Raw genomic sequence first — 27,835 nt, forward strand, 5'->3', positions numbered from 1 at the left:
GCCCGGGCGGCCCGGGCCCGTCACGCCGCCTGACAGGCGGAAAGCGCAGGCGCCCGCCGCCCCATGTGACCGCCCCGCGGCACCGCCGGCCCGGCCCAGGCCCGCGGGAAGGGGCAGGGGCAGGGGCAGGGGCAGGGTCGGCCCGGGTGCGTGCCCCAGAGCGGGCTCCCCACTGTCGGGAGGCACCCTGGAAATAACCGCGGGTGAAACCCCGGCCGCCTCCCGCACCCTGGAAAAGCACGACTTGTTCCGCGTTGGGTAGCAACGACTTGATGGTTCCGTTAGGAACGTGCATTTCAAGTAGTGGAAGACTCTGCAGACCAAAGGAGCTGCTGAGTGTCTAGTTTGTACTAGAATATTAAGAGTTGGCACCTAAAGCAACATTTAGTAAGTGGTGAATTTTATTTTAGCCCACTAATTTGGAAATTAAGCAGATCAGTTGGTGTTTGCAGTGTGTTTGATAGCATGTTGATCTTACCTGGTTAGTAACAAAAGAGCAGAAGTAGTCTTTTTTTTGTATTGCATAGACATAGGTCTACATCTTGTCAAAGATGACAAGATTTTTTTTTATTTCCTCTTCGTGGTTCAGGCTTTTTTTCTAGCTGCCTTGACTGGTGTGTTTGGCTGCAAAACTGTATCAGAGTAAGTGTGAAGCTGTGTTGTAGCCAGAAAGGGCACTGTTTGTACCTGGAAGGTGCCATAAAGCTATAAATAGTGCAGCTATTTATACCTGGAAAATTAGATCCTGTGATCACCAGCAGACAAGATGAATTTTGTTTGTTTACTTTCTCCTGGTTTTGGTTTACTGTGATCCCAGAAGTTTAGTTTAGCTGAAGGCACTCGTCAGTTGCAGTTGTAGTACTACAGAAACGTAAGTTTACTACTTACAGTGTGAACTCTCTTAATTAGAGGCATTTTTCTTTACAGTGTAACTAATTTGCTTCTGGCATTTTGACTTCTAGAAAGTGTCAGCTGTCAAATATCTCTTACTGTGACAATTTCTGAATAGGTAAACATCAATCCAAATACAAAAATGTCTTCAGGTGCCATATGCACAGCTTCTACTAAATTTAAATTTTAGTGTAATATTATTACGTGTCCTCGATTTGTAGCAAATGCATGATTACTGTGTTCCAGTTTTACTGCCCTTGGGAATCAAGGATTTGACTGCTTTTTCTACTTTTTCTATGCAGTTTTCTACTAACCTTGCTTTGCAGAGGTTAGCAGGCAGTGAAGGTGAAAACCTTATTTCTAAAATGCTTAGCACTGTCTGCCTCTGGAAGGCTTAGAGGTCTTGGCACAACTTGGTTAGAGAAGGGTTTTTTTATTTTGTAAATGTGTAAGCTATGTACTAGAATACACTCAACAGTTTGGAGTTGTTAATGTTATCTCCCTTGGAAGAGTTTTGTGAGAGTAAGTACTGCTAATTGTGGAATTAGTCTCAAAACGATGTGAGGTCAGCACTGAAAAGCAAGGCTTTACTCCTGGAGTCTCTTGGCTCCGCTGGAGTCCAGCAAAAATAAGCTATGCTATTTGCCAGAACTGTTTTGTGGGTATGAACCTAGTCTTACTTATTCTGCACATCCCTGTTAGTGCTCAGAAGCTGGTACTTAAGGATTTTATGTCAGTCAAATTAAATTAACCTGCACACGCAGTTCAGTGATCAGCAAGTATATTATTTCTCAGTATTAGTATGATGACACTTTTTCTTGTCTTAAAGGTTCATAATGATGTTACTTAGCAATAAATTGCAGTCTTGAATGGTATATTAACATTCATATAACCCTCTTTAGAATGGTGATATCACTCGGTGGGGCAGGGTGGGCAGACATACTTATAATTCTTCTATTTCTTAATACTTTTAACCCTGTAATTGATTTTGGTGACATGCCAGCCCCTAATGTAGTTTTTGGTTTTATTTACAGCATCGAGATGACTCAGGAGACAAACCAGACCCCAGGGCCTATGCTGTGTAGTACAGGATGTGGATTTTATGGAAAATCCTAGGACAAATGGGATGTGTTCAGTTTGCTACAAAGAACATCTTCAGCGACAGCAGAATAGTGGTAGAATCAGCCCAATGGGTAAGGATGTGTTTCTTTCTTTCTTTCAAAATAAAATATACAGAGGATTGCAAGGAATGCTAGAACATTTTTTAACAGAACTTTTGAAAGCTAAACTGAAAGAATGAATATTCAAAGAGAATACTACTTTAAAGTGCAGTAAAGATAAAAATAATTTCTGTGTAATGTGTTCTGGTTTGCTTGGCATTCAACCATAACTTGCTTTCCCACTTAGCCACTTCTGTTAGCATTTACTTATGCAATCTGTATTTTGATTTTTAAGTAAAAAGTAATAAACGGTAACATTGAAAATTGTATGCAGGCAGTTCATAGCTGTATAGTAGACTATTTGATTAACATGTTTTCTGCAATTTGTTCATAACTTGTCAAATTCTTGTTACACAGGAACAACCAGTGGTTCAACAGTCCTACCTCAGACTCTGCATCTGTACAGAGAGCAGACACTAGCTTAAACAACTGTGAAGGTGCTGCTGGCAGCACATCTGAAAAAACAAGGTAAAATTAAGGTTGTGTTGTGACAGTTGAATGTGCTGCAAGTGTGCAGGAAGGCCTGCAGCAATCCTGCCTTGTTGCAGTGAGTGTCTGCAGTGATAAAAGGAGCTGACAGGGCTCTGTGGATCCATATAAATTTAGAAATCATTCAAATATTTGGTATTATAGAGCTGCAGTAAGAAGAATGGGGTTTGTTTATTCACAGAACTAATTTGTTACAGGCTTGCCTATTTTCTTCTAGGGAAACTAAAATAGACTAAAGAAGTGTATTTTGAAGATAGTAGACATAGGTCAGGATAACATATTAGTAGTGACTGAACCAGTAGTTCATTAATGGGCCTGGACAGTGCAAGCTTTTATTATGAATGTAAAACTGATGTAAGTTATGTGTTTCACTGTGCTCAAACAGAAACGTGCCTGTTGCCGCTTTGCCTGTAACACAGCAAATGACAGAAATGAGCATTTCAAGAGAGGAAGAATTAACACCGAAAACAGAGACTGAGCCAGGTATGTTCTCAGACTGACACTGGGCGCAACCAGTGACTTAACGCAAGTAGAGGGTTTGTTTACTTTGAGTAGCCTTCTCTTGTTGTCTTGTGGTGGTCTTAAGAAATGTGTTTAAGATGCTTTTGAGTACTGTCTCCTCAGAATCAAGAAAAAGAACTAGTTCCAGAACAGCTTTTAAATATATGTTATTTATTAGTAAAAGAATTGACACTTTTGAGAGTCTTTTTAGATCCCTAACATAGGTTTTTAAAAGTGAGGCGCTCTAAAATCCTGTTAGGGTAAGGTGTTTGGTTTTGAAGTTAAACTAGCAGAACAATTTATTGTCTAGCAGGACAATTCCAACTGACTCAGGGCAGTCAAAATGGCTTATTGTATTTGGAGAAGGGTGCTTAATAAATTCCATTCTACACAGGAGTGAGGCTGTGGGGGAGGGGAGAATATGTGGTTTAGAAATAACAGAAGTTTCTTAGGGTTCTTGAACTAATTGAGTAATCCATAGATAGAACCAATGCATTGTTTCAGGAATGTGGGGTTAGTTGCAGCTTTAATTGCTGTGTGTGAATTGTCTGTTTAACAGTTTTATTCTCATGCTGGATAGTTGGAGCTGGAGTAGTAAAACTTTAGTGTGTAAACTATTTCTTGGAGTGAGGCAGAGAGGGAGGGCCAGCTGGCTTAACCTAACCAGTGAACAACTGAATCCATACCACTTTGTTCAAATGGATATCTTAATGCACTTGTTTTGTATTTCAACAAATATAGACTTTTTAATTTAATTTACCAGCTCTGAAACAGTTTTAAAAACTAAAAACTGATATGTAGTAGGAAGTCTGTTTACTCAAGCTGAAGGTAAAATATGTTTTTTCAGTTTCAAACTCATTGAGATGAAAATGGCATCAGATGCCACTCAGCACTGTATCAAAGTGATTTTTATCTAGTTACATCTTTGCCAACAAAGACTGTTCTGACACTTGATGTTTAATTGCTCAGTATTTCTACAGAGGGTTTTATCATTTTTATAAGTCATGCTAAGTCAAGGTTCTGTGACATGAACTAAAGTACAGTTATACAATATATTGGGTTTTTTCATTATCTAGGAACTAAAAGGGATTTTTTGCATTTATTAAATTTCTGTAGCTGATGTCATCTGAAGAGGCTTTCAATATGTGACTGAAAAGTAATTTTGACTTTGCAACAATATTCCTTAACCCATTGTGCTGTGTTATGAAATCCCACTGGAATGTGTCAAGAAGGAAATAGGGATACATAAAATGGTAGTAGTGCAGAAGTAATAGGTGATTTTACTTTCCTTAGAACAGCTGTCATTTTGCCAGCTGTAAAGAAAGTCTTTAGTTATTGTTGATAAATAACCTGTTCTTCAGGTACTGTGGGTCAGGTGTATGATAGGGTTGCACAGCTCACTATTGATTAGAGTGGGGAAAAAATCCAAAGCAGCTCGAAGATACCAAGGAATTGTAGTAAATGATCTCACAGGTTGAAACCAGTAAAAGCTGTTACAGGCTTATGTAGAGAAAACTGGAAATACTACCAGAGGATTTAAATGCCTCTGGAAAAAAACTTGAAGAACTAAACTACCTCCTGAGAGAACATACCTGTAAATTCATGAGGCAGCCTCAGCTGCTCTAATGCCCAAGTTCTCTTTTAAGTATTATTGTTTGGCACAGATCCTAGACAGCATAAGATAATGTCCTTATATACTATTATTAGGGTTTGTTGGACATCGTAAATAAACAGTGTTTGCTATATTTAGTGGTGAATTACTCTGTGTCTTGCAGGCAAGAGAAACTGAACTAGACTTTTTATGAAAAAAATTCCTGGTGTGTCTGGGTGTCTGGACTAGGCAGATTTTTTTATCTGCCTTTTTTCCAGTAGCATCCTTGATGTGTTGGCCTGTCAAAGACAAACTGGAACAATGATAAATAATTCCCATCGCCTAATAGCAACAAAAGTTAATACTTTCTTATGAGGTGTGATTCTCTAAGATGATGCAGTCATGGAATTGTTAATGAAACACAGTGTAGCTGTAAGTATAGCCTGACCCTAGGGACAGTTTCATAACTAAATGGTAATAGACCATGAACAGTATCTTCAACAGTCGCATTCTCTTCTGCTAGATGTTCATTAGGAAAAGAAATTTTGTATGCTTCCCTTATGAATCAGAAAGTTTAAAAGAAGGACTGCGTCTGGTAAACTTTTTTTCCAGTCTTTTAGCATAAAATTATACTTTTTTTCTTTTGGAATTGAAACAACTGACTAGAAGGTGGAGAAGTCGAGAAAAAATAAACTATGAAGTTTGAGGAGCTTGTATCTCTTGATTCTGTTGGGATTTTGGGATTTTTTTTCTTTGCTCAGGTTGAGGTTGCAACCTAGATTGTCCTTCAGAATAAATCTGGTGCTAGGACAATTAATTGTATTTTAACATCTGAAGAAAGGCATGTTGGATGTAACTCAGTTGTAACTCACGTGTTTGTTTCCTTGTAACTTATTGTAGTGAGTCTGACTGGATGCCAGGTACCCACCAAAGCCTCTCTATCACTCCCCCTCCACAGCTGGACAGGGGAGAGAAAATAAGATGAGGGGTTAATGGGTTGAGATAAGGATGGGGAGAGGTGCTCACCAGATACCATCACAGGCAAAACAGACTTGAATTAGAGGTATGGAGTTTATCACTAACAAGATCAGAGCAGAATAATGAGAAGTAAAAAGAGACCTTAAAAACACTTCCCCCTCACCCCCCCTCTCTACACACCGCCCACCTCCTCTGTTCTTCCTACCTCAGGGGTGCCAGAAGCCAGAGAATGATTGGGGGCTATGGTCAATTCATCACCAGAGGCTCCTCCTGCTCAGGGAGAGGAGTCATTCTCTTGCTGCACTGAGGGGTCCCTCCCACTGAAGAGAGTTCTCCATGAACTTCTCCAGCATGAGTCTGTGTCAGGAGCCGCAGCTCCCTGAGAACTGCTGCAGCATGAGTCCATCCCATGGGCAATGGCACCCCTCAAACTACCACAGTGCCGGTCACTTCTCCGTGGGACACAGTCCTTCAAGGACAGGCTGCTCCAGTGTGGGCTTCTCTCTCCACAGGTCTCCCATGGGGCCACAGCCTCCCTTCAGGCATCCCCTGCTTTGGTGTGGGGCTCCTCCCTGGGATGTGGGTGAATCTCTGCATCCCTGTGGACCTCCATGGCTGCAGGAGCATGGCTCCAAGTCTGCACCATGGGCTGCCTCCAATGCTGGGAGCGCTTTCTGCCTCTCCTCCACTGACTGTGGTGGCTACTGAGTTGGTTCTCATTCTGCTCTTGTCTGGCTGAAATTACAACTGTGTAACAACTTCTGGTTTTCTTTCTACTTAAATATGTTACCATGCTGGTGTTACCACTGTTTCTGATTAGCCACAAAGTGACACATCCCACTTTGGAAACACCAGGGATTGGCTCTGCCAGAGGTGTAAGATGATAGAAGCCACCTCTGTAGCCTCCTGCTACCAAAACTAAGCCATGAAAAACCAATACACCTCTAAAAATAAATGATTTTGAAAACAAGTTTATTTAAACAATCATTGTTTTAATGCACAGCGTATTCTTACCATTTTCATAGACTTTTGTAGGTAATTACTTTGCTGAATGTCCTAGTCAGGTCTGTTACTGTTGCCAGACACAGTATCAGCACTGGCTCAAGGTCTGGTATTTCTTGTGGTTGTTTTTTGTTGTGATTTAGGGTGTTTTGTCGGTTGGGTTGGTTTTTTTAATTCAGTAATGCTCTGGTTTAGGGAGTCATGTTAGATGCATGTAGTATTGCTTATAAAAAATTAAACCAGCAGTTGAACTGATAATGGTGTTGTGTAAATTACATATTTTGAAAATATCCAAATCCTCTTAACTTCCATCTGTGCTGTAACTTACCCTTTCATTCAGCAGCAGCAGTGTTAGAAGACAGCAGGCAATGGTGGTTGGCATGTCTCTTTGCTTTCTATCAAGCTGTTAGGGTTAGAGCTTTTTATACCTGTTTGCCATTCAGGTTGAGAGACCCTGTAGTGAGTTACCCTTGGTATGTTGTAGGTAGAGCCAGTGTGTTGCAGGTGGTATTCTGAGTAAGATGTAAGTAATGTAGCTTATGAAATCTGGTAAGATCAAGATGTAAGTACATGATGTTCCTTAAATCTGGTTGTAATGAGTGCCTTGTTAGTTCTGGTTTGTTTTTACACATGGCTGTAGTAGTTTCAACATGTTGCTCTCTGTAAACAGTTCTGTTGTATTAGTAACATTGTCTATTGTCTATTGTCTATTAGTAACATTGTCAAATAATGCTCTATTATGTTGAAAATAATTAGCTTGTCTTCATGTTTCCCATGTCCACTGTATCTTTGGTAAATGTTCCTGATTGAAAAATTTCAGAAATTAAATCTCTTGTGAGCCCTGAAGCTGTCCACTGCATACAGAAACGCTGAGGACCTAACTGCTGGTGCTGTGTGTGTTGGTGATAGCACATTATTATTATTATTATTCTAATAGTGATACACCACACACATCAAGTCCTAATGGTAACTAAATTTAACTGTGTTTCTATATGGTACTGAAACTGGGGAATCTTTATGTTGTATTAATGTGCCATATTAAATTAAGATAATAAATACACAAGTACACAAATTAAGAGTTGGGCATGCATAAGATGAGTGGCATGCTGCAGAACATTTTTATTCCCGCTCTTTGGCATGAAAGTAAGCATGATGGAGGTTTGTTTTGCAGTCTTTCATCACAGGCAGCTAGATTGGCATAGCAGTTGTTCCTGAGTAAAAGCTTGCTAAAGCATAATAGGTACTGCCCATCTTTCGAGACTAAAATTGTATACACAAGCACTTTGTTGTCTTAGATTAATCCCAGCTGGCAGCTAAGTAGAATGCAGCCACTCAGTTCTCACTTCCCAGGGGTGAGGACAACTGGGGGGGGAAACTAAATCCTTGGGTTAAGATAAAAACAGATTAATAATTAAAACCAAGTAAGATAAACAATACTGATGATAATAACAATATAATTGTAACAAAAAGAGGGGAAAAAAGAATAAACCCGAGAAACTTCACAAGTGATGTGTACTACATTTGGTCACCACCTGCTGACCAATGCCTAACTCATCCCCCAGCAGTGATTGACAGCTCCCAGTCAACAGCCCTCCCATTTCTATATTGGGAAGGGTGCTCTGTTGTGTGGAATATTCCTTTGGCTAGTTCATTCAGATCATCTGTCCCACTGATCCTCCCTTCTGGCTTTTTGTGCACCTGTTTGCTTGCAGAGCACATGAAACAGAAAAGTCTTTGTTTTAAAGTAAAAGCACTATTTAGCAGCACTTAAAACATTAGTTTTATTAATGTTACCAGCATTATTCTTGTACTGAATCCAAAATACAGCACTGTAGCAGCTACTGAAAATAAAACAACTCTATCCCTGCTGAAACCAGGACAATTGTGCTAATATGCAGTAAAAGGATTGTATTGCTTCTAGTAGTACTACTACTACTATTCTTTCAGCTCCAGAATTGCAGAAATGTATCTAATGTCTTTTGGATAACTTCTGACTTTACTTTTTCTCTCTCTTGTTTTATTTTTTCCATTTCTGCAGTGGTGGAGGAATTGGCAATGAACTTCATCAAGTCATGGTCTTTATATCTTTTTTTTTTCCCCCTGTGTTTTCAAGAAATATTATCCTTGAAGTTTAAGGTGTTTACATCTTATTTTCGTGAATTTTTCTTCAGTCAGAGAAGTTTTATAAACTTTATTCTGTTACTTTTATATCCCTTTCTGGTCACTTTTGATATGGGGAATGTTAGAAAATAGTACTGATTTATTTTCAGTGTGTTTTCTTCAACTGAAACATCAGATTCATTCCTTTCCAGTGTGAAATCTCTGTAATACTGATAATATACATGTTTTTTTTGAAGTAGCCATACTGTTTTATATAAGAAAAACTACTGACAGCTTTGAACATTGTTGACTTAGAGTGGTTTTTAATCTTGAGTGGCACTCCCATGTGTCTAAGAAGAACTTTATTCCCCAGTTTGTAGAACCTTTTTGCATGTAGATTGAGTAGCTGTTGTACTTTGTCACATGGCTGATGGGTTCCATCAGTGGCCTTGCTGCTTCTCTTTTAAAGATGCACCTTATGTTTACGCTACATTTGAAAGAAATTTTCTCAAATTCGTTATGAAATGCCTGTATGTGTGTAGAATTTTTCAGGCAGCCACCTCGAGTATGGGATTCTGTTAGTCTTTATCATTAATGTGCTAAGATACTAGTCATCATTGGGCATGATGGTAATGCATCTTTATAGTGCCTACATGCAATTATAAGACCAAAATAGTAGTTAATAAAAGCCTATCCAATTCTGAAAATCAGTTGTTCTTAAAGTTTTTGGCATTGTAGTAGGAGAACTGATCTGGTAAAATTTGAATGAAGTAAATCTTTGCAGGTCTTGAGCCAGAGACAGGAAGGGACATAACTGAAGTGATGGAGAGGGCTACACAGAACCATAGTTTGGATTGGAAGGGTCTTTATAGATCATCTAGTTCCAACTCCTCTGTTCCTGTGTGTCATTACTCTTGGAGTTAAGAATTTATGCCTAACATCTAATACAATTCCCTTGTAATTCAAAAATGTTTCCCCTGGTCCTGTCACTATCTGCCCATGTATAAGTTCATCCCTCTATTTTATAAGCCCTCTAACCTTGGAAGAGCTTCAGTAAGGTATTCCTAGAGCCTTGTCATCTCTGCTGAACAACCCCATCTCTCTCAGCTTGACTTCATAGGAGAGGTGCTTCAGCCCCCTGATCGTTTTTGTGGCCCTCCTCTGGTGTTAACCCAGCAGATTCACATCTTTCCTGTGCTAAGGACCCCAGAGCTGGATTCAGCACCCCAGGTGGGGTCTACAGTAGCAGAGTAGATGGTCAGGTCTTGATCCCACTTCTGAAGTTTTTCCAGATCTCCCTATCTGGCATCTCCTCCTTCGTGCTGAGGGTGCACTTAATAATCCCACTGTCTGTGTAACTGATGAAGATACTCAAGGGCAGGGGTCCCAAGGCAGTGCCCTTACATACACCACTCATCACCAGTCTCCACCTAGACACACAGCCACTGATCACATCTCCCTGGCTGTGTCCGTCCAGTCAATTCCTTATCCACCACATCCTCCAAATCCATGTTTCCCCAGTTTGGATGAAAAAGTTCATGTAAGAGCTCTTTTACGGCAGTGAGAAGTTTTAGTGAGGAGGAGTTTGCTTCATCTGAATGCTATTACTGAGGAAGCAGGTTGACAAGTACCAGTAACCACTATTTTCCAGCTTTTGGCATTTTTTTCAGCCACCTGTTCTGTGATGATACATAAATCATTTAGAGCACTTTGATTAATATTGTGTGATTCCTGGCATGAATTTAATTTAATATGTTGAGGACTGGAATTTTACTTGCCCAGTTGGATTTGTCTTTTGTGTTAAAGGAAGCCTTTTGTGACAAGCAGCTGTAAGAACAGTATTTGGATTTAGGTGGGCTCCTGGTGTCATGTCAGAACAACTACAGGTTTTCACTATTTTTCATCTACAGGTTGATGAAAAAGGAGTTCTAAGCTTTAGGGCACAGGGTAGGCAGCTTTTTCTTCTCATCATTACTCTCAAGCAGATTTACAAATATCATAAAAGCCAATCAGACTAAAGTCTGCTGGCATAAAATAATAGGAGAATCCTTTATTCTTAAAGAGTAATAAAGTAATAATTTTAGTTTGGATTTAGGGAGCTGTCCCCTCTTTTCTTGGTATCTTTTAGTGACCATTACTGCAAATTGTGTACTGCTTTTCCTCCTTGGAAGATGTTTTAGTTGGAGGGGATCCTGTTGAAGGGATCCTGTTCAGCAGTGCTTTCAGGAAATGTGCTGCTGCTGTTTCTTAAGATTAGTTTCAGCATTTTACTCGTTTTGGGCTGCCATTGTTGCAGTTTCTTGATGTGAAGATGGAAGTATACCTGTAGTAATTGGTAGCATTTTCCCAAGATGAGTTTGTTGTCAGAGGCGTTGTTTTGTGGTAGAGTGATGTACAAAGCTGTCTTTTTTGCCTTGGTAATTCCTGGGAAGTTGCTGTTTCCATTTTTGCTTCCTTGTTGATATGTGTTAGGCAGTCATATAAGTGGTTCTCTTCTCATTTTCATTTTCTCTTAGTGTATGTTGTGAGTGACTTAATATCACTGTTCATTTGCCCCCTCTACATTTTCTTTTGCAAACAGCGAAAGAAAAGATTGAAACAGCATCCAACATGAAAATTTTTAATGGGTTCTGATGTAGATGGAGTTTTCCCTCAGCTAACTGCACACTGAATTGCAATGTGCATGTTTCTGGTTCCTCTTATTCATCTGTCTTGGCTTACAATTAGCATTTCATTTTGAAACAAACTAACAATGTAACAAGTCTTTTAAAAAGGAATTTGACTATGCTTTTAGGGAGGTGTTTAGTCTTTTTATATATATATTTTTTAAGGCCATAGCTGATGGCTGTTAGCCAAGGTGCATGACATCCAACGGGTACACTCAGTTTGTGATATTGCTGTTAAGCAATTGGCTGTTAAGCCAATTTTTGGTCACAGGCTCTCCATTAGACTAACTGGTAGTGAACACTGATTTTCTTAGGATTTAAAGACAAATTCAGAGTGTCATATTTGTTCATCTAGAAAATCTTAATCAAAACAAATTGTTTTCACCAAAAACAAAAGTTATAAAATATCTACAATGGGACAAAACAGGTTGTAAATGACCTTGGTTCATCAGGATTCTTGCTGTGATGTAGAAATATAAGAAAATATTAGCAGTCATTTGTTTTATTGCATGAAAACTTTTGGTGATGAGCACTGAAGATTTCCTGTTACTTCTGAGAGTTTGTTGCTTATAGGTCTTGTTTAGATTATGAACTCTTGCCTGGGGCCTTTCTTGTTGTATGGCAAATTGTGAAGTTTTCTATGACAATGCAAAAACAATGTCAAAAAACAAGTACTATTCAAAAGAATCTCATCTAACAAACCATGTTTGTATGAAGTTGATTGCAAATACATCCTTGAGGCTTATATACTCCATTTGTTATGAAATACATTATGTAGATAACAGACATTGTGATGGATGTTATCATACACTGGGAGTGTTCAGTAAACTTGTACCAAGAGCAGGTATTACAGTTGTGTACAGGTGCATCTCTCAGCCTTCCTTAATTCCAGTTTTGGATACGAAGAAGATAATCAATTAAAAAAATAAAATTTTTATGAAAAAACACTTTTAAATAAAATAGCCATGTCTAAAGATGTTCTAAAAATGTCTAAAGAGGCAATTGAGAAAGTATTCATTTTGGCTATACTTGATTGAACACTGAACCTGAATAAATTACAAAAACCACAGAAATGCAATGCAAATCTGCACTTTCTTATTTAAATTAGGGCTCTTTTGAACTGTGTATTTTGTAGCTGTATTCTGGATCTGTCACAGAATTAACAGCTTCCTAGCTGCTGTCTTGGTGGGCTGCTTTAGATATCTGACTTCACTGCAGAAGTGGCAAAACCACCCAGTACTATAACAGCAACACTTAACTGAATTTCATGTTTTTCTAAAATATGTTCCTGTTAGTTACATTTCCTACAGAGGTATCTATGTTTAGCAACTTTAGCTGTGACGGTATCATTACTGTTTCAGATGATTACTTGATCATATGATTTATTTAAATATAAAAGGTATACATGGATTTTCTGTCATGCTTTTCAAGCCCATATAACGAATATATGTATACACCTATATATATGTATAATGAATAAATGCTATAGGTTTTCTAGCTGGTTGAAATGAAGGGAGAAATCTGAGTATCTCAAGTAGAGTTGGAAGGGATGAATAAAGTACCTAAAAATCCGTATTTCTTGATTTTTAGATTTTAGTACTTTAGGTAACAGGGTCTTAGTGGGTGAAGTAATCCTTAATATATGCATACTGCTGGATACCTAGTGAAGTCAAGAAAACAAAATTTAACCCTTATTTCCTTTGCGTGCTTTAACAGTTGTTACTCAGCCAAGCCCATCAGTTTCTCAGCCTGGTACTTCAGAGAGTGAAGAGAGAGCTGCTGAACTGCCAAAACCAAAGAAGAACAGATGTTTCATGTGCAGGAAGAAGGTTGGCCTTACAGGTATGAGAGTATTGTCAATTTTAAACAAATTTGCATTATTTTACCTCTTGCTAGATTAAACTTGACAAAATGCATTCTGTTAAATTTATCAGCTTCTTCACAATTCACACGATTTAGTAAAGCCATTTATTTTTCTTACTCTATATGTCATAATCGATAAACATATACCCTTTGTAGTGACTGCACCCTTAATTAACACCTTAATTAAAAGCTAATCTTCCTAGTAATGTTGCTTCTTTTTCTGTGTACAGGATTTGACTGCCGATGTGGAAATCTATTTTGTGGACTTCACCGTTATTCTGACAAGCATAACTGCCCATATGATTATAAAGCAGAAGCTGCCGCAAAAATCAGAAAAGAGAATCCTGTTGTAGTGGCTGAAAAAATTCAGAGAATATAAATTAATCTGCTTGTGAAAAGACTGACTGACTTTTTGTGGGGCTTTTATTTTTCAATACATCCTAAAAAAACATGAAAAGAGCAGGTGCATGGTCATTTTCCTTTGTTTTCCAAAGTTTTACTTTTAGTCCTGTCTGTCTAAATGATACTTCAAATGTTTGAGTGTTTGTTACAGGCAGAATTGGATAGACACAGCCATTGAAAATATATATGCCCTCCCCAGAATAGATGGATGATCAGAAACCTGCACAGGAATACACATGCACAGAGACAGACTCTAGTTCACATGTGCCAAACAGATGTATGCAATCCGCATGTGTGCAGCAGCTCTGCCTTTTGAGGTGTGCATGAGGTATTTGATGTTCAGCTTATGTTTTATGCCTGTTTTGGAGAAGGATACATCAAAACAGTTGGGAGTCTACTTCTATCATTTAAAATCTCATTCTACTTTTAGTTGCCACACTCCATTTTAGTTTTCAAGCAGAATGCGAGCTGTGTAGAGGGGTCTACCATCCCAGTAAGATGAGTGTTGATGCCATATTTAAGTCACTTAACAGCTGCAATGAGAAAAATAGAAAAAATCAGATACATATGAAAAGAAAAATATTTTTTAAAAGATTATGTTAACTTTAGAATCTTGAAAAAAAGTTCCCAAAGGAAATGTCCCGTTAGGAGCTTATGAACTGACATGCAACAGAGTTGTCTGCTTTTCCTTGCATAGCTAAAAATGTTGTGTAGCACAATATTGTAAGATTGGTTTTCAAAAAACAGTTACAAATGTTTCTAGACATATCACAGCATCTCTGTCAAGCAACACAGGTCTAAATAAGTTGCTGAAATACTAGAGCAGTTTATTATTCATGTACTACTTATGTTCTGTGTGTTCCAAGTTCAGAAGAATATTAGAAATTAATTTTTCTAGTTTTAAATGTAGCAGTTGCACCGTTCTGCATGGAAAACCATACCTAACATGGCTGCTGTAGACTTAAATGGTAGCTGGAACCACTCTTGGAGGGCTGCTTTATCATTTTTAATTGTACTTGGGTATAGGACTGTAGTGTTCTTGGGTGTATTGCATGGGCTGCGTTATCTACGGCATTGTACAATAACAACTCTAGAAAAGGCAGTATTCTTCACTGATGCTTGTCTGGTAATATATATCACTTCTGTGTTATAATGGAAGGGGTTTTTGTGATGTATGAAATTTGGGTTTTTTATATAAACAAATACGGTTTAGACTAGTGTTGTGGTAATGCCTGTTCTCATTTGTAAATAGTTACATACGTACACAAGGCACTACTTCTGACCTGATTTTTGTTGCCAGTGTTCAGTCTTGGTTTTTACTTCACTATTAAAAGCGTCAGGTTTTCGCTTCTAACTTTGTTTTTTGAGTTTTTAGGTATGCAAACATGTACAGATAGTTCATATTTATGTATTGCACATAAGCTACCCAGCATCTATGCTATATTGTATTATGTAAATAATAAAAATAATGTACAGAAGGAAATACTTCATTTTATGGCAGTTCGTTGGTTTTAGTTCTTGCTGTAATGAGAATGTGACCTTATAGAGGCTCAAGTGCAAAGTTTAATATGAGTTGTTAGAGATGTTGTCCTATGCATAAGCTTACCTATGTCTTTATTTGTACATACCAGCTTTTTTTGAGACAAATTGCATGAGCCGCTGGAATACAGGTAAGTACTTGATGACCTGACAAAAATGCCAGCAAACAACAATGTGCTTTAAAAGGAGAAAAGGAAAGTATTAGCAGTGAACCTACTAATTTCCAGTGGATCTGTCATGATAGAACCAGTAAACTGACTAAACTGTTCTTTCCACATCCTCACCAGCAGACCTTGGCAGAGTTACTGTCAGTGTCCACAACCAAATACAAGTGGTAAAAGTACCTGGTTTATCCTTTCCAATGGGTAGGAAATCGATAGAGTACACAGCACGTGTTGCAGTGGAGGAAGACATCTTCAATACCGGATGATCTGTAAAAATTGCTTACATCAGAAGTGGATAGTGTGTATCCCACCAGTCAGCTGGTAGTCAACATGATAAGTTAATACTCCAGCCACTGTGTACCTCCAGTAAGGGAGCACAGCCATGCTCTGGGACTTCATGGAACTGCTTTAAAGCATCAGAATTACAGTTTTTCTACCGTTTGTGTTAAAGCAACATTGGAAACTCCACTACAGCATAGAACTGTTGGCTTTTTTTTTTTTTAATCTGAGAATGTCCTGTCATCGTAGCTGGATATTTGAAGAACTGACTGGGTTTGATGCTTTCTTGGCTAGAGTGGTTTAGGACTGGTACTAGTACTGATACTGTTAGTTAATGATTATGGTGGTCTCAATTGCAATCTGATTTTTTTCTGTTCAAAGGTTGTACTTGAGAGCACTTGTTGAAATGCTTTATCTTGACACATCCGTACAGGAAAATACGGAATGAAATCCCTCTTTTTCCTGTAAAACTGAACTGTATCATGTTAATAACATTTAAATAGGGTATGAGCCTGTCCTGAAGTTTGCAAGCTAGCCAGAGCTTTGTTCTTTTAATAGTGTGTACAGTGTGTATAATCACTCCTGAGCAGTGATTCTGAGGCTTGCTAAATGTAGGAGGGAAAGTTTGAAAAGAGCAGGCATTGACAAAGTACGTGACTAGGGACGCTATTTAGACTTAAATGCAGATGCTGCTACATCTTCCTAGAAAGAAACATAATTGCTTCACATATCACTGATCTTCATTTAACATTTGTCTGTAAGACTAAGCTCCTTTTAACTCATGCATAAACAATGTTCTGGGAAGAGTCTCACTCTGTTTTAAACAATGATGGTGACTTTTTTGGATAGGAAACAAAAAGGACCATATAAACACATGAGTAAATGAAAACATCTAGGTAATGATTTCATAATTTTTAATCTGTGAAACGCTTGCCTAGCCCCAAGTGTTATGGCTGTGCACTACTATGTTCCACATGATTCTAGGCAAACTTACTGACAGCTATTAATATTAAACCTGAAATCTGGAATGTAAGGATGGCTTTCCTGTGGTGGTTCCAGTGCTGATGAACTGCCAGATGCTTTGGTTGGTTGTTGGTTGTGGTGCATAAGGATGCCATGGGGTCGAGAACCCCTGACTGTCTTCATGGTACTTAGCTCTTTGAAACCATGCTATTGATCATTGGTTGCACACCTTTGGAAGATGATTGTTCACAAGTGTAATTGAGTGTCCTGGCTCCTAGTCACTGAAAGGGTGCGGATTTGACTGAGGTCTGGTGTCCCTGATGAGTCAAAATGCATGTAATTTTTTCCTTGTTCCTGAGCTGCTCTGGAATATCATCTGACGCATCTGCTTGAAGGAGGAAATGTACAGCAGATGAGGAATTAGTTTGTTTCAGATATCCAGGTGTGTTAAGCAGCTATGACTCAGTCACAAATGGAATTTTGCTCTCTGTACAGGTCTTTCTGCTTGTTTCTTTAGTTTCTCCATCAGCCAGAAATATGTTTTCTCACAAATAACATATTACTGGCTCCCTTAATTTTTTTTTTGTAATTAAACACCCACGATGTTTGATGGACCGCTTTCTGATTAGGAGACATGAAGAGCTTTGGCAGCACATCTGAAAATACCTGGATGGCTTTGGAATTGACATATGATAAACTGGAATAGTTAAAAAACTTCAGCTGGAAAAATAATTGGTGCCTATATGTCAAAATATAGGAACAAAGGAACAAAGTTCTCTCTGAGTGCAGTGAACGTTATCACCACAGAGTTTTAAATGCCATTTTGCAAACCTGAGTTCTCATTTAATCTACTGTAAACACTTGGCAGAAAGTGCTTCAGCCTTTAAGTTGCCTGTTTTAGAAGTAGCTTAGTGATGGCCAAAGAAGCAGGGCTGGAGTTTGGGGTTTTTTTAACTGAAGGAAATTCAAAGGCCATTTCTGCTTGAAAAGGCACATCACCCTAATATAGCAGAACCAAAGACTGGATCACTCATGTTATGAAGAATTGAGTTCTGTAGGATGCAAATTAGCAGAATATCAGCAGTCTGTGGTTTGATGTAAATTAAATTAAAATAAGGGTAAAGATGGGAGTTCTGAAATAAATGCAAGAATCAACATCTATAATAGCAACCAAAAACACTGACTGAACTGTTAAACTTGATAGGCAAAATCTACTATTAAAAAAAAGTTAGTACTTGAAATTACTAGTGTCATAGCTTCCTGAAGAAGCTGTCTTGTACTTGTCTTTTGTACTAGATGGTGAGATCCAGATGGCAAGTTCTTTTTTTAGTGCCTCTTTCATTTCAGTGTGTGTTTCTGTTTTAAGCTCATGGCCAGCACTGTAGCAGTGTTGGAAGATGGGCTTTCCAAGTGAGTGTTACTTCGGCTCAAACTGCCTAAGTGAGATATCTGTGGCTTCATTAAACCCTCTTGTGGTGCTCTTTCTTTTCTCTCTATATCTACACCAGCATTAATTTCCAAGCAACAGTAAGCCTGCTTATCACAGTCTGAGGTTTATTCACTATAGAGAGAAAATAAAAAATAAGTCAGATAGTTACATCTGCTCTTGCACCTGAGTACAAGCAACGCAGGATAGACTAGGAGTTGGACTTTGATAATCCTTGTGAGTCCCTTTAGAATATTCTGTGATTCTCTAATTATTGTATGATGAGACCTGGTCCAAGGCAGGTTAGGTTTCACTTTGCTGAGTAGGCATCTGAGAGGGCTGCAGGGTGAAGTGCCTTCCACTTTGTAGGCATTTTACAGGTTACTCATTATCTGTGTCAAGAGAAGGCACTTCCAGAGTCGTCCTTTCAAGTTCCCATTGGGATGCCTGTAAATGCTAAATTACTGCTATTGTTCTGTGATGCTATTTTTGCTCAATGCACAGGTGACATTTCTCAATTCTTACTGTGACTGTGGATCAAGTTCTTTGTTTTGTTTGCTTTTCAAATGATTACATGATTACATTTGGGATTTTTTTAAAAAATGTTGGGGGATGTGTGTTCCACTTACCAGTGTAGCATGATCTTCTCTATTGGTAGACCAGAGCCATATTTTTTAAACTGACCACTAAGACTGGCATGTTTCATGAAGAATGTTGAAATCCCAGGAAGGAGTTAGAGTCACTGACTGCATAGTAGCTAAATATACTTGCCTAATTGGACTCAAGACACCTGAGCTGCCCATTGAATCACTAGTTAAGCTACTGTGCAATGTGGCTGTGTATGAGCTGATTTTACACTCCTCGATATCCAGCCATCTTCACCATGGTTTGGTTTGAGCAGGGAAAAATCAATACTTTTTAAATACTTTGTTTGGGGGTTTTACCAGGAGTTTATTTTGATAGGGCAGTGAGCACTACTGATGGGAAGTCACTTTTTAGCCTTTTCCTAGTCCGAGTGTTCTTAGGTTCTTCCTATTGCTTCTAGATGCTACAATAATTTAATAATAACAATAATAATAATAATATAAACTGAGCCATGATTAAGTATGGGGCCCTGCTCATTGCAGAACTTTTCTGTCAGCTTCATGTTTCTGCTGCAGTCAATCCAGTGTCTGAAAGGTGTCCTTAAATGTTAACTGTGCCTATGTAGAGATGTTTATTTTGGACTTCTCTTTATTGGTTTACTTTCAGATTTCACTGATAGCTGTCTTGACTGGTAGGTAATGTATTTTGTTGTCTGAAAGCTTTTTGGTGGAGATGTTTATTATCTTGTTGGCATAATCTTGTGAGAGGTGTTAGACACAGAAAGCATTTGCCAAGCTATTGCATGGCAAGCATGTAGGTGAGGAAATGCTACCAACAGCTCTGACCTTTCACTTTCGGAGACCCGCAGTGCCTGTGTCTAATTTTTTGCCTGTTTAATATATTTTCAAATACAGCAAAAAAGAATGGACAAAAGAGATTCCCACTGTGAATCTTCACTTGGTAGTATCAGTGAGATTGTAGCACAGGTTTGAGGGAAAGGAAATTAATTTAATTCACTATCCCTCATTCTTGTTCATCTACTCTTTACCATAGTACACATATATATTATTTATAACCCATCCACCCTGTGTCATCTTTTGCTTAGGGTTTTCCTTGGGTGGAAAACATTTTTAGATTTGACTGAATTTTCTTTAGTGGATCAGTGAGAAGTTGAGTACATGATGACTCTATTGTAAGTTCCCAATAAAGCCTGTGAAACAGTTTGTGCATAGGACTATTTGACTTTGATAATGCTTCTTGGAGACCAGGTCAGATTGGGTTTAAAGAGGATTAGGCTAAAGTAGATTTTCCTTAGTTGTATTTTAAGTAGCATGGGATTTATGAGGGGAAAGTAGATTTATGACCCTGGAAAAATCTTGATCCCTTTCAGTCTGGTTTCAGTCTTCAGAGTGAGGCTGAGCTGGTTCCTTTGATTGCTGAATTCATATGATGGATAATATCCATACCAATTTGTGTATTTCTGTTAGAATTCCAGACTGACCTTGTATGACCAAAGTTTTGGATGTTTTGTTGTCAATGCAGTCACTACAGCAGCTCATGGGAAGTTCACTGGGTACTGGGTCTAGTGTGAGGGCAATGCAGAGGCCAGCAGGAGAGGTGAGACCACTACACATGGATTTGCACATGCTGCTGAGGAATTGCGGTTTCTGTCTCCGTGCTGGAACAGTTTGACTGGTAGCTTCAAGCATAGCAGTGATGCAAAGAATAACATTTGCCATTGTGACTTCAAGGTTTGCTAGCTGAGTGTGAGCCAGTCACCTGCAGGTTGCGGAAATAGCTTCACATTTACGGGAATACTTTTACTGAAGTTAGTAATTACATGTCTGGACCTGCCAATAGATAAAGGTCTGACAGTAGTAGCAGTTCACTGGCTTCTCAGCAACGTTTTCTAAGCTAGTGTTTGGAAATTGTACTTGGTTAGGAAATGGCCATGAGATTCAAGTTAATATACTCCTTATTTCCCCTAAGCAGTGTTGTGTTTGTCATCTTCTGGGGCTGAATCACAGTTCAGCACAGAGTCATTTCTCAGTGTTGGCCAGCCTTCAGTAAATAAGGGCATGTAACACTCATCCACAAATAGCTCTGGAGGCCAAAGGTTATATTAGTGAATAGTGATGTCAGAACTTTTACTGACTCTGCCTCTTCATTTCCCAGAGCCCCTTGTGCTGGTGGGCAAGGGTTGCTGTCCTCAGTGCACAGAAGGGAGGACAGAGCACGGAAGGAGTCAGCAAGGACATGGTCCTGCAGTTCTGCCTCCAGCTGTGCCATATTATCAGACTACTGCCACCAGCTGCTTGACTGTCTTACTGCACTAGTTTTACCCTAACTTGTACAATTGCTTCCTGATTTGTTTTTGGTCAAGTGATCCAAGTTAAAAAGCCACATTTGAAAGAGCAGTGTCACCCTCAGAGAGGGTGGGTGAGTTACACTACCTGAAGCAGAGGTACAGCATCTAGGAATGCCCCAAGCACCAACACCATCTTTCAACAAGAGGGGTGCAACATCTGAGATCTAAGCTGCCCCTGGCTGGGAAAAGCAGCGGTGCCATGTTCTGGACCCAGCTCTCCTTGCTTCTTTAAGTGTCACTGTGGCATACCTGCTTTCCCCAAGCTTCAGAGTGGTATTAGGAAGGGCCAGGGGAGGAGCAGCATCCCCTTGGCTGGGGGCTGAACAGGCACTATTCAGGACATAGTTCCACCACTGCTTGTGTTGGTGGGCAAAACCAGATGAAGCCTAGAGTTGCCATTTCTATATTTACTTACAGCAGATACTGTCCCATAAGATATGTGAACTCCAGTATGCTTCTCCAGAGGCTGAAGTCCACCCAGCACCACACTTGGTCCTCATCAGGCTATTAAAATTCTTCAATCACTGGCACTCCAGCTCAGGAAACAATTGTGTCATACCAATGCCAAAGAAAAGTACCAATAGGTGAGAATAACCATACACTTCTGCTGCCTTACCTTTACTCTGTAACTTAACTCCTGCACAACCTTTGACTGCTATTTTCTCTTTCATTTCACCCCCACTCATGATAGCACTTTAGCAGTCTGAAGGAAACATGTCTGATTTTCTTAAAGCAGTTCACATATTTTGAAAAGCTAATCTGTGTTTCTGTCTGTGTGTGTGTGTGTGTGTGTGTTGTTTTTAACTGTGGTAAAAGGTTATACCAAGAACATAACTTTGCAGACCTTATTAATACTGAAGGAAGTTAATATATGCACAACCTGGAGTATAAGTAGTATTTAAGTAGTATACTGGTTTGGGCTACAAATTGAGAACTATTTTTAGAAAAGCTGAAAGCAAGAATGCCACTATGGACTGCAACTCCTAAGCAGTCAGGGTAACTTCCACTTCTTTTTTGCTAAATATGCTTCTTTTAAGGGAATGTTTTACTAACATCAGTTAAGTTGCTAACTTATGTTTGGGTTTTTTTAAATGAAACATAATTTAGTTAGGTGGAATACAGACAAAAAGTACTGTTTGAAATCTCTGTTTTCCCAAACCTAGTCATTGTGTTTTTAAGAGGTTTGTTGTTCAAACACACCTGCTTGCTGCCCAGCTCTGTTCTAGGTAAGAGCCGCATCTGAAAATCACTGCCCCTCACTCTCCCAACTCAGCCCTCTGAAAGCTGTGTGTAGAGAAGCAAAGCCTTGTGTTCAGAGATTAGATATATGCTTTTGTGTATGCAGGGTTTTCAGCCATGAGCACACGTAATAGCTTTTTTCTTTCCTGCTTCAAGGGAAGAACCATTCTCAGCCCACAAACGTAGAAAGAGGGTCAACTCATGAGTTTGATTCAGCTTAACATAACCAGAGGCTAACCACAGTCTTCACTGTGCCTCAGTTTCCCTCTGGCATGTCTGAAAGTGATTCACAAAAATCAGCTGTAGAGGAAGGGTGTCCAGGACAGCCCATCAGGGTCTGCCTGTTGTGGGTTGTGTCCTGACACTGCCATCCCCCTGTGAGCGGGAGTTCCAGCTGCCAAGCCCCTCCGGAGCCCAGCTGGGGCTGCCTGTGTCCTGCAGCAGTACTGGCTGGCCAGCAGGGCTGCGGGGTCCCAGCCCTACCTGCGGCACTGCCAGCCCAGCAGCGCATCCTCACACCACCGCAAGCCTCTCCCTTCAGTGACTCAGCAGCTAAATAGCAGTCTTTTGTTTTCCTCCTCCCTGAGTACTTACAAGGAATTTCGACATAAGGAAACTGCTTCTAGAAAAGTACTAAAATAAAATTAACTGACTGCTGTCTTAAGGCTCCCCCTTCCCAAGGCTAAAAACTAAGGGTAAAATAACCCCATTTTTTCAATTAAAGAAGTTGTCAGTCACACTGGCTGAACAAACTTCCAGGAATAAGTAACTATTTTAGGCAGGTGTGTTTGTTTTATCTGTGCTGATACTGCCAAGCCGTGGCACAATGAGATCACTTTGACCATGTACTGCTAAGCACCAGAGCTCAGAAGGATTTGAATAGGCCAAAAGGGCAGCACATGGTGCCCTGGGGCCCTCTGTGCCACACCAACCCTGTGATGATGGATCTGGAGTTTCAGCAGGACCTGGATGAAGTCAGCTGCCAGGCCTGCCAAGGGCACCATGGAGAGGTGAGTATTTATGCCCAACATATTGCCTCTGCTGGTCCCAAGAATGCTGGGAGAAGGGGCTGTCAGACAGAGAAAATGCTCCAAGTCACCAGGCAGAGCTGAGCCCGCAAGAGAGGAGGACAACACCTCCTCCATCACCACTGCTCCAGCGTGAGCAGTCTCACAGCCCCTCATTCATTGCAAATGGCAGGGAAGACTGAGTTTCAACAGGACATACTGACTTCACTTTACACGTGCTCAGAGGCAAGGCACAACAGTGCCACAAAAGCTTGCACAAGGCCTTGCAAGCAGCCATGTGGATCATCCAGTGAGGGTGTTTTGTGATTCAAGTTCCTTTTTTGATTTTCAAACACTTTTCCTTTAATAACAAGGAAGGTTTAGTGCCTGCAGTACGATTTTCTTTATAGAGGATCCATGTGAATTTTCTTATATCTGATCTGACTTGTGAGAAAAGGGGGAGTATTTTGTTTCCTGTTTTATGATTTTATAAAGACTTGCAACAGGGAATTTTATGTCACATTTAGGTGAATTGTCATGCAAATGGCTGTAATAGGAGATAAGAGTGTTTGTTCTGTTTTTATGACAATAGGATAAAATGTTAAAATAGGGGTCTCAAAGCCCAGTATACAATATTGAGGTCGTGGTTGCTTCAAGGTGCTCACACTCTGCATGGTGAATAGACCAAGCAAAATGCAGAGAGGAGTGTGGGAGTTATTTATGTCAGCGAGAGACAGCACACAATTCATTTTCATACTTGATTTTGTCTAGTTATTAGTATGGATTTTTGTAGCCAGTGGAATAATCTGCTTATTGAATACCACTTTGAAATACATTAACTCTGCCTTGTTCTGAAGTTCAACATGTAGTGATTTAGTCAGCTCAGTGAGTCATAATTCCAGTAAATGCAAAAGACAGTTCAGTGCATTTAGCACTAATATCACAATTAACTCTTCAGAAGCCTGCCTAAGTAACAGAACCACCCAAAATAATTATATAGACATTTTTAGTAACCAGGGTGTAGTGTTTATTGAACAGGCAAGGATCCTCTTTATAAAAATCTTCGTGTGCTGTTGAGACTGGAAGTGGTCGGTTAAAACATGCCTGTAGAAAGGTTTAACGCTTCCAGAGCAGCACAAACATTACAGAGGGGAGCAATACAATGCAATCTCTCAATGTCTATCAGAGCAAGTTGCTTGGACCTTTGCAAGCAGTCAGCAATGGCTTCCTTTGCTCCACAGAGGGGGAGAGCTGGCAGGTGAATCCACAAGGCCAAGGGAGGTGCTCACCATTGTACCTCCTATCTGGGCAGAGAAGCCACAGTGTCCAGCTGGTCTCTCCTGGGCTCTGCCAAGGACATAAAAAAGCAGTGCAGCTATGCTGTTGTTCTTGCCTTCTAGAGTAAAAGGATGAGTAAGTGTTTTTAAAAGGCTGCTGTGGTTATTGTGAAGTAATTCTTGGTAATGTTTAATACCTTGGTTTTGTGACCTTATTCCAAGAGAGGGTCAGCTGAAATTTTCATGGTCTTTCCATTTATGAGGATGTTGAAGTTGCATGGTAATCTTGGATTTACAACTTACAAATTCTTATCCTTGCTATTAGTAATCTTATGTAGTTCATCCATCCACCTCACATTTGTCACCACAGTATCTGAATTTTATCAGAAGAATTTAAAAAAAAAATGGTTCTGAGTGCTCATGTGAATAACAGTGAGTATGAGTCATGATCCACTTTGCACTTTGTGCATCCAGTTGCAGCAAGCTTTAAATTCACTGAGGTCAGACCTCAAGTCTGTCTGTAGTTTGATGCAAATTTTTAAAGTTGTCCCAGGACGTAAAGTTCTGTAGTGCTTACAGAAGGCACATCAGCAGGAACACAGAAAACACCTCCAAAAGGAGATGGCACACCCAGGGTGACACCACTGCCAGCTGTACTGCCTGCTCCTCTCATATCCTTACTAGAAGTGCAACATTCCATATTCTGATTGTACTCCTTTTCTGTCCAAAAGGATCTATTTAAAGAATTAGGTTTTACACACACAGAGGCCAGCGGGGAGAAGGAAATATCCTTCTCTTAGTTCTTTTCCTTCCTATGCCCTGTCATAGAGTTTCTGCTATCCTCTTCACAGTGGCTCGCATACCACAGAGCATATTTGTACAGGAAGGAGGAAAAGGTGGAAACTTGATGCTGTAAATCAGTATTGGATCAAGGGAAGGATGTTAGCTGCACAGTATTTCTTTTAAAGTCTCTTGAGTCCTGAATCTGACACCATCTTCCAGCAATTCCCAGCTCAGCATGTCTATCAGCCTTAGCACGGAGAAACAAGATATTTTAATTATTCAGGCAAATGCCAGCCTGTTTGGCCCTTGCAAAATGTGCAAAATGTTCTGCTGGTTCCAGGTCCATGAAATAGTCTGGTTTTGTGGGGGGTAGGCAGAAGTGGAAGCTCCACCTTGTTTTCTTGTTTTCTCAGAAACCAGTCCAGTCTACTTCACATGTAATTTACTGTCCAGCCCTAATCTTTAATTCTCTGTCAAACCAAAATAAAAACATAAACACATCAATTTGATAAATTAAACAAAAAGATATAAGAAGCACAAAACATTCTTAGTCTTGCTTGAAATAATTTTTAAGGACTGTGATGCTAGTCAAAAAGGTGACAGCCTACTATTCACTAGAGCTTGCAGTCTGGGAAGCAGGGATGTGTTTAGGCAGCCAGTAAAACAAACAGAAGAAAGGACTGTGCCACCCAACAAAGAATGAACAGATGGGATTCGCAGTTGCTGGATTTTGCAAAGAACAAAAAATACGAATGTATGAGAAAGGGACTAGACAAGCTGAAAAGCTACAATTTTTTCTAATGCAGTGTGTGTATGATTTGCTGGCTGAAAGCAGGGGAGTCTGCAAGGGAAGACTTGTTCTGTGTCCTGCTTTCCTCCTGCACATCCTTATTATTCATTAGCCTTACTAGAGACATGACAGTTTTGCCAGATGGACCTTTGGTCTAGCCCAGCTCAGTGCCTGTCACATCTTTGCCTCATGAATAGTGCAGTTATCCCTGCAGAGGACACACAGTGAGGAGGGGATGGTGTGCCATAGACATCTTCCTGCTGTCCATGTGAAGACTATAAAACTGTTAACAACTCTGGCATTCTTGTGCCCACTCCCTTTGCTCCCTTTTTTTTCCCATATCGATTATTTTTAATACATCAGAAAGTTATGTGATTTTTTGTTCTGCAGATAGAGTCATCAGCGGCTAAAGACTTCTGTGAAACTACAGAATGGGTACTATGTAGGAGAAAGAGTTGGTCAAGCCAGCTTGATGCCTGTTTAGTCCCACAACAGTTTAATATTCCCAGTAGAATTTACAGATAGCATTTGCAAGGAGAAAACAATATATATATATATTTTTTTTTTGTAATGGGTATAATTTTACTTTTTCTTCTGTGGCTATCAGAACTTTAGGAGAGATAAGTGAAGCAGAAGAGGCAGTGGGGTAGCACTGTTTGTGGCAGTTGTTTAGATCAGACTGAAACCCATGATGATGATGGCAGTGTGTAAAGATCAGAGGAAGGTCAGCAGAGTGGATGTCCTGGCAGGAGTTTGTTACAGATCACCTAGCCAGGATGAATAGGCAGATGATGCATTCTACAGGAGGCTGGGAGAAATCTCACAAGTCATGAGGGATTTCAACTTGACAGAGATCTGCTGGTAGTTTAGAAGATGAGGGGGTCCGTCTGAGTCTCACAAGTCAGAAGGATGGTCTTCCCTTTTGCATCCTTACCTGTTTTATATCTCCTAGTAAACAATTCTAAATCAATTCTTATCTGATTTTACTTTGTATGTTTCATCCCTGTAGTATATAATGCAGAGACTCTTGCCATTGAACTTTGTTAAGCTGTGCTTCTGGAAATTTATATTGAAATTGCATTTTTAATCCCTTTGACAGTGATTCCTCAAGTGATCTAAACCACTCATTTGTGACAACCGTGTACTTCTTTTTTCATCACCTTAAAAGTACATCTATTTTCTTCTCACTCAGCAGCAAAACTCTTTTTGGAAAAAGGTTACCAGGCACTTTAAATTAAATCAATCAAATCACATTTTGCAGAAAGACCTAGAAAATAAAGGAGAGGGTTAGCTACAAGCACAAGCTCACCTGTCTCCACAGCTTCCTGCCCTTGAAGGAGCTATTTTGAAGCCTGGCACAGATCCTGCAGTCACATGTGATGTGCTGTCACACACTCATATGTGACTGGGACAAAGTAAGGCTCTGTTAAGTGGTACCATGGCCCACCTTCATTTCATGGTTGCACAGGCTGTAGCCCTCAGCACTTCAGCCTGTGCAACATCTGCACTGTGGACAACAACCATCAGGTAGCTCCACAGATCCTGGAGGGTCTATGTTGCTATGGGGTTTTGTTATTGTTGCAGTAATTTTATAAATGCAATTTTCATGGCCTAAAGGACAAGGTGTTTCTTTGGGCAGGTCATGTTCTCTTCTCCAGAGGCCTGGAGGACTTTTTTAATGGAAGGTTTATTTGGCATTGGAGGCCATATAG

The 27,835-nt window shown here is 39.7% G+C and overlaps 1 protein-coding gene across 1 annotated transcript; it reads left to right on the forward strand.

Annotated features, from left to right (window-relative positions):
* Positions 1 to 1,893: 1,893 nt before the first annotated feature.
* On the forward strand, positions 1,894 to 15,177 carry ZFAND5 (zinc finger AN1-type containing 5). The gene is given in 7 exon segments (XM_083883821.1): positions 1,894 to 1,998; positions 2,000 to 2,084; positions 2,469 to 2,480; positions 2,483 to 2,579; positions 2,986 to 3,083; positions 13,155 to 13,280; positions 13,532 to 15,177. Coding segments are annotated over 7 exon segments (633 nt in total). The 5' UTR covers positions 1,894 to 1,932; the 3' UTR covers positions 13,681 to 15,177.
* The last annotated feature ends 12,658 nt before the right edge of the window (positions 15,178 to 27,835 follow it).

This window comes from Zosterops lateralis (assembly GCF_965231275.1).
Source record: "Zosterops lateralis genome assembly, chromosome: Z".
Classification (NCBI taxonomy): Eukaryota; Metazoa; Chordata; class Aves; order Passeriformes; family Zosteropidae; genus Zosterops; species Zosterops lateralis.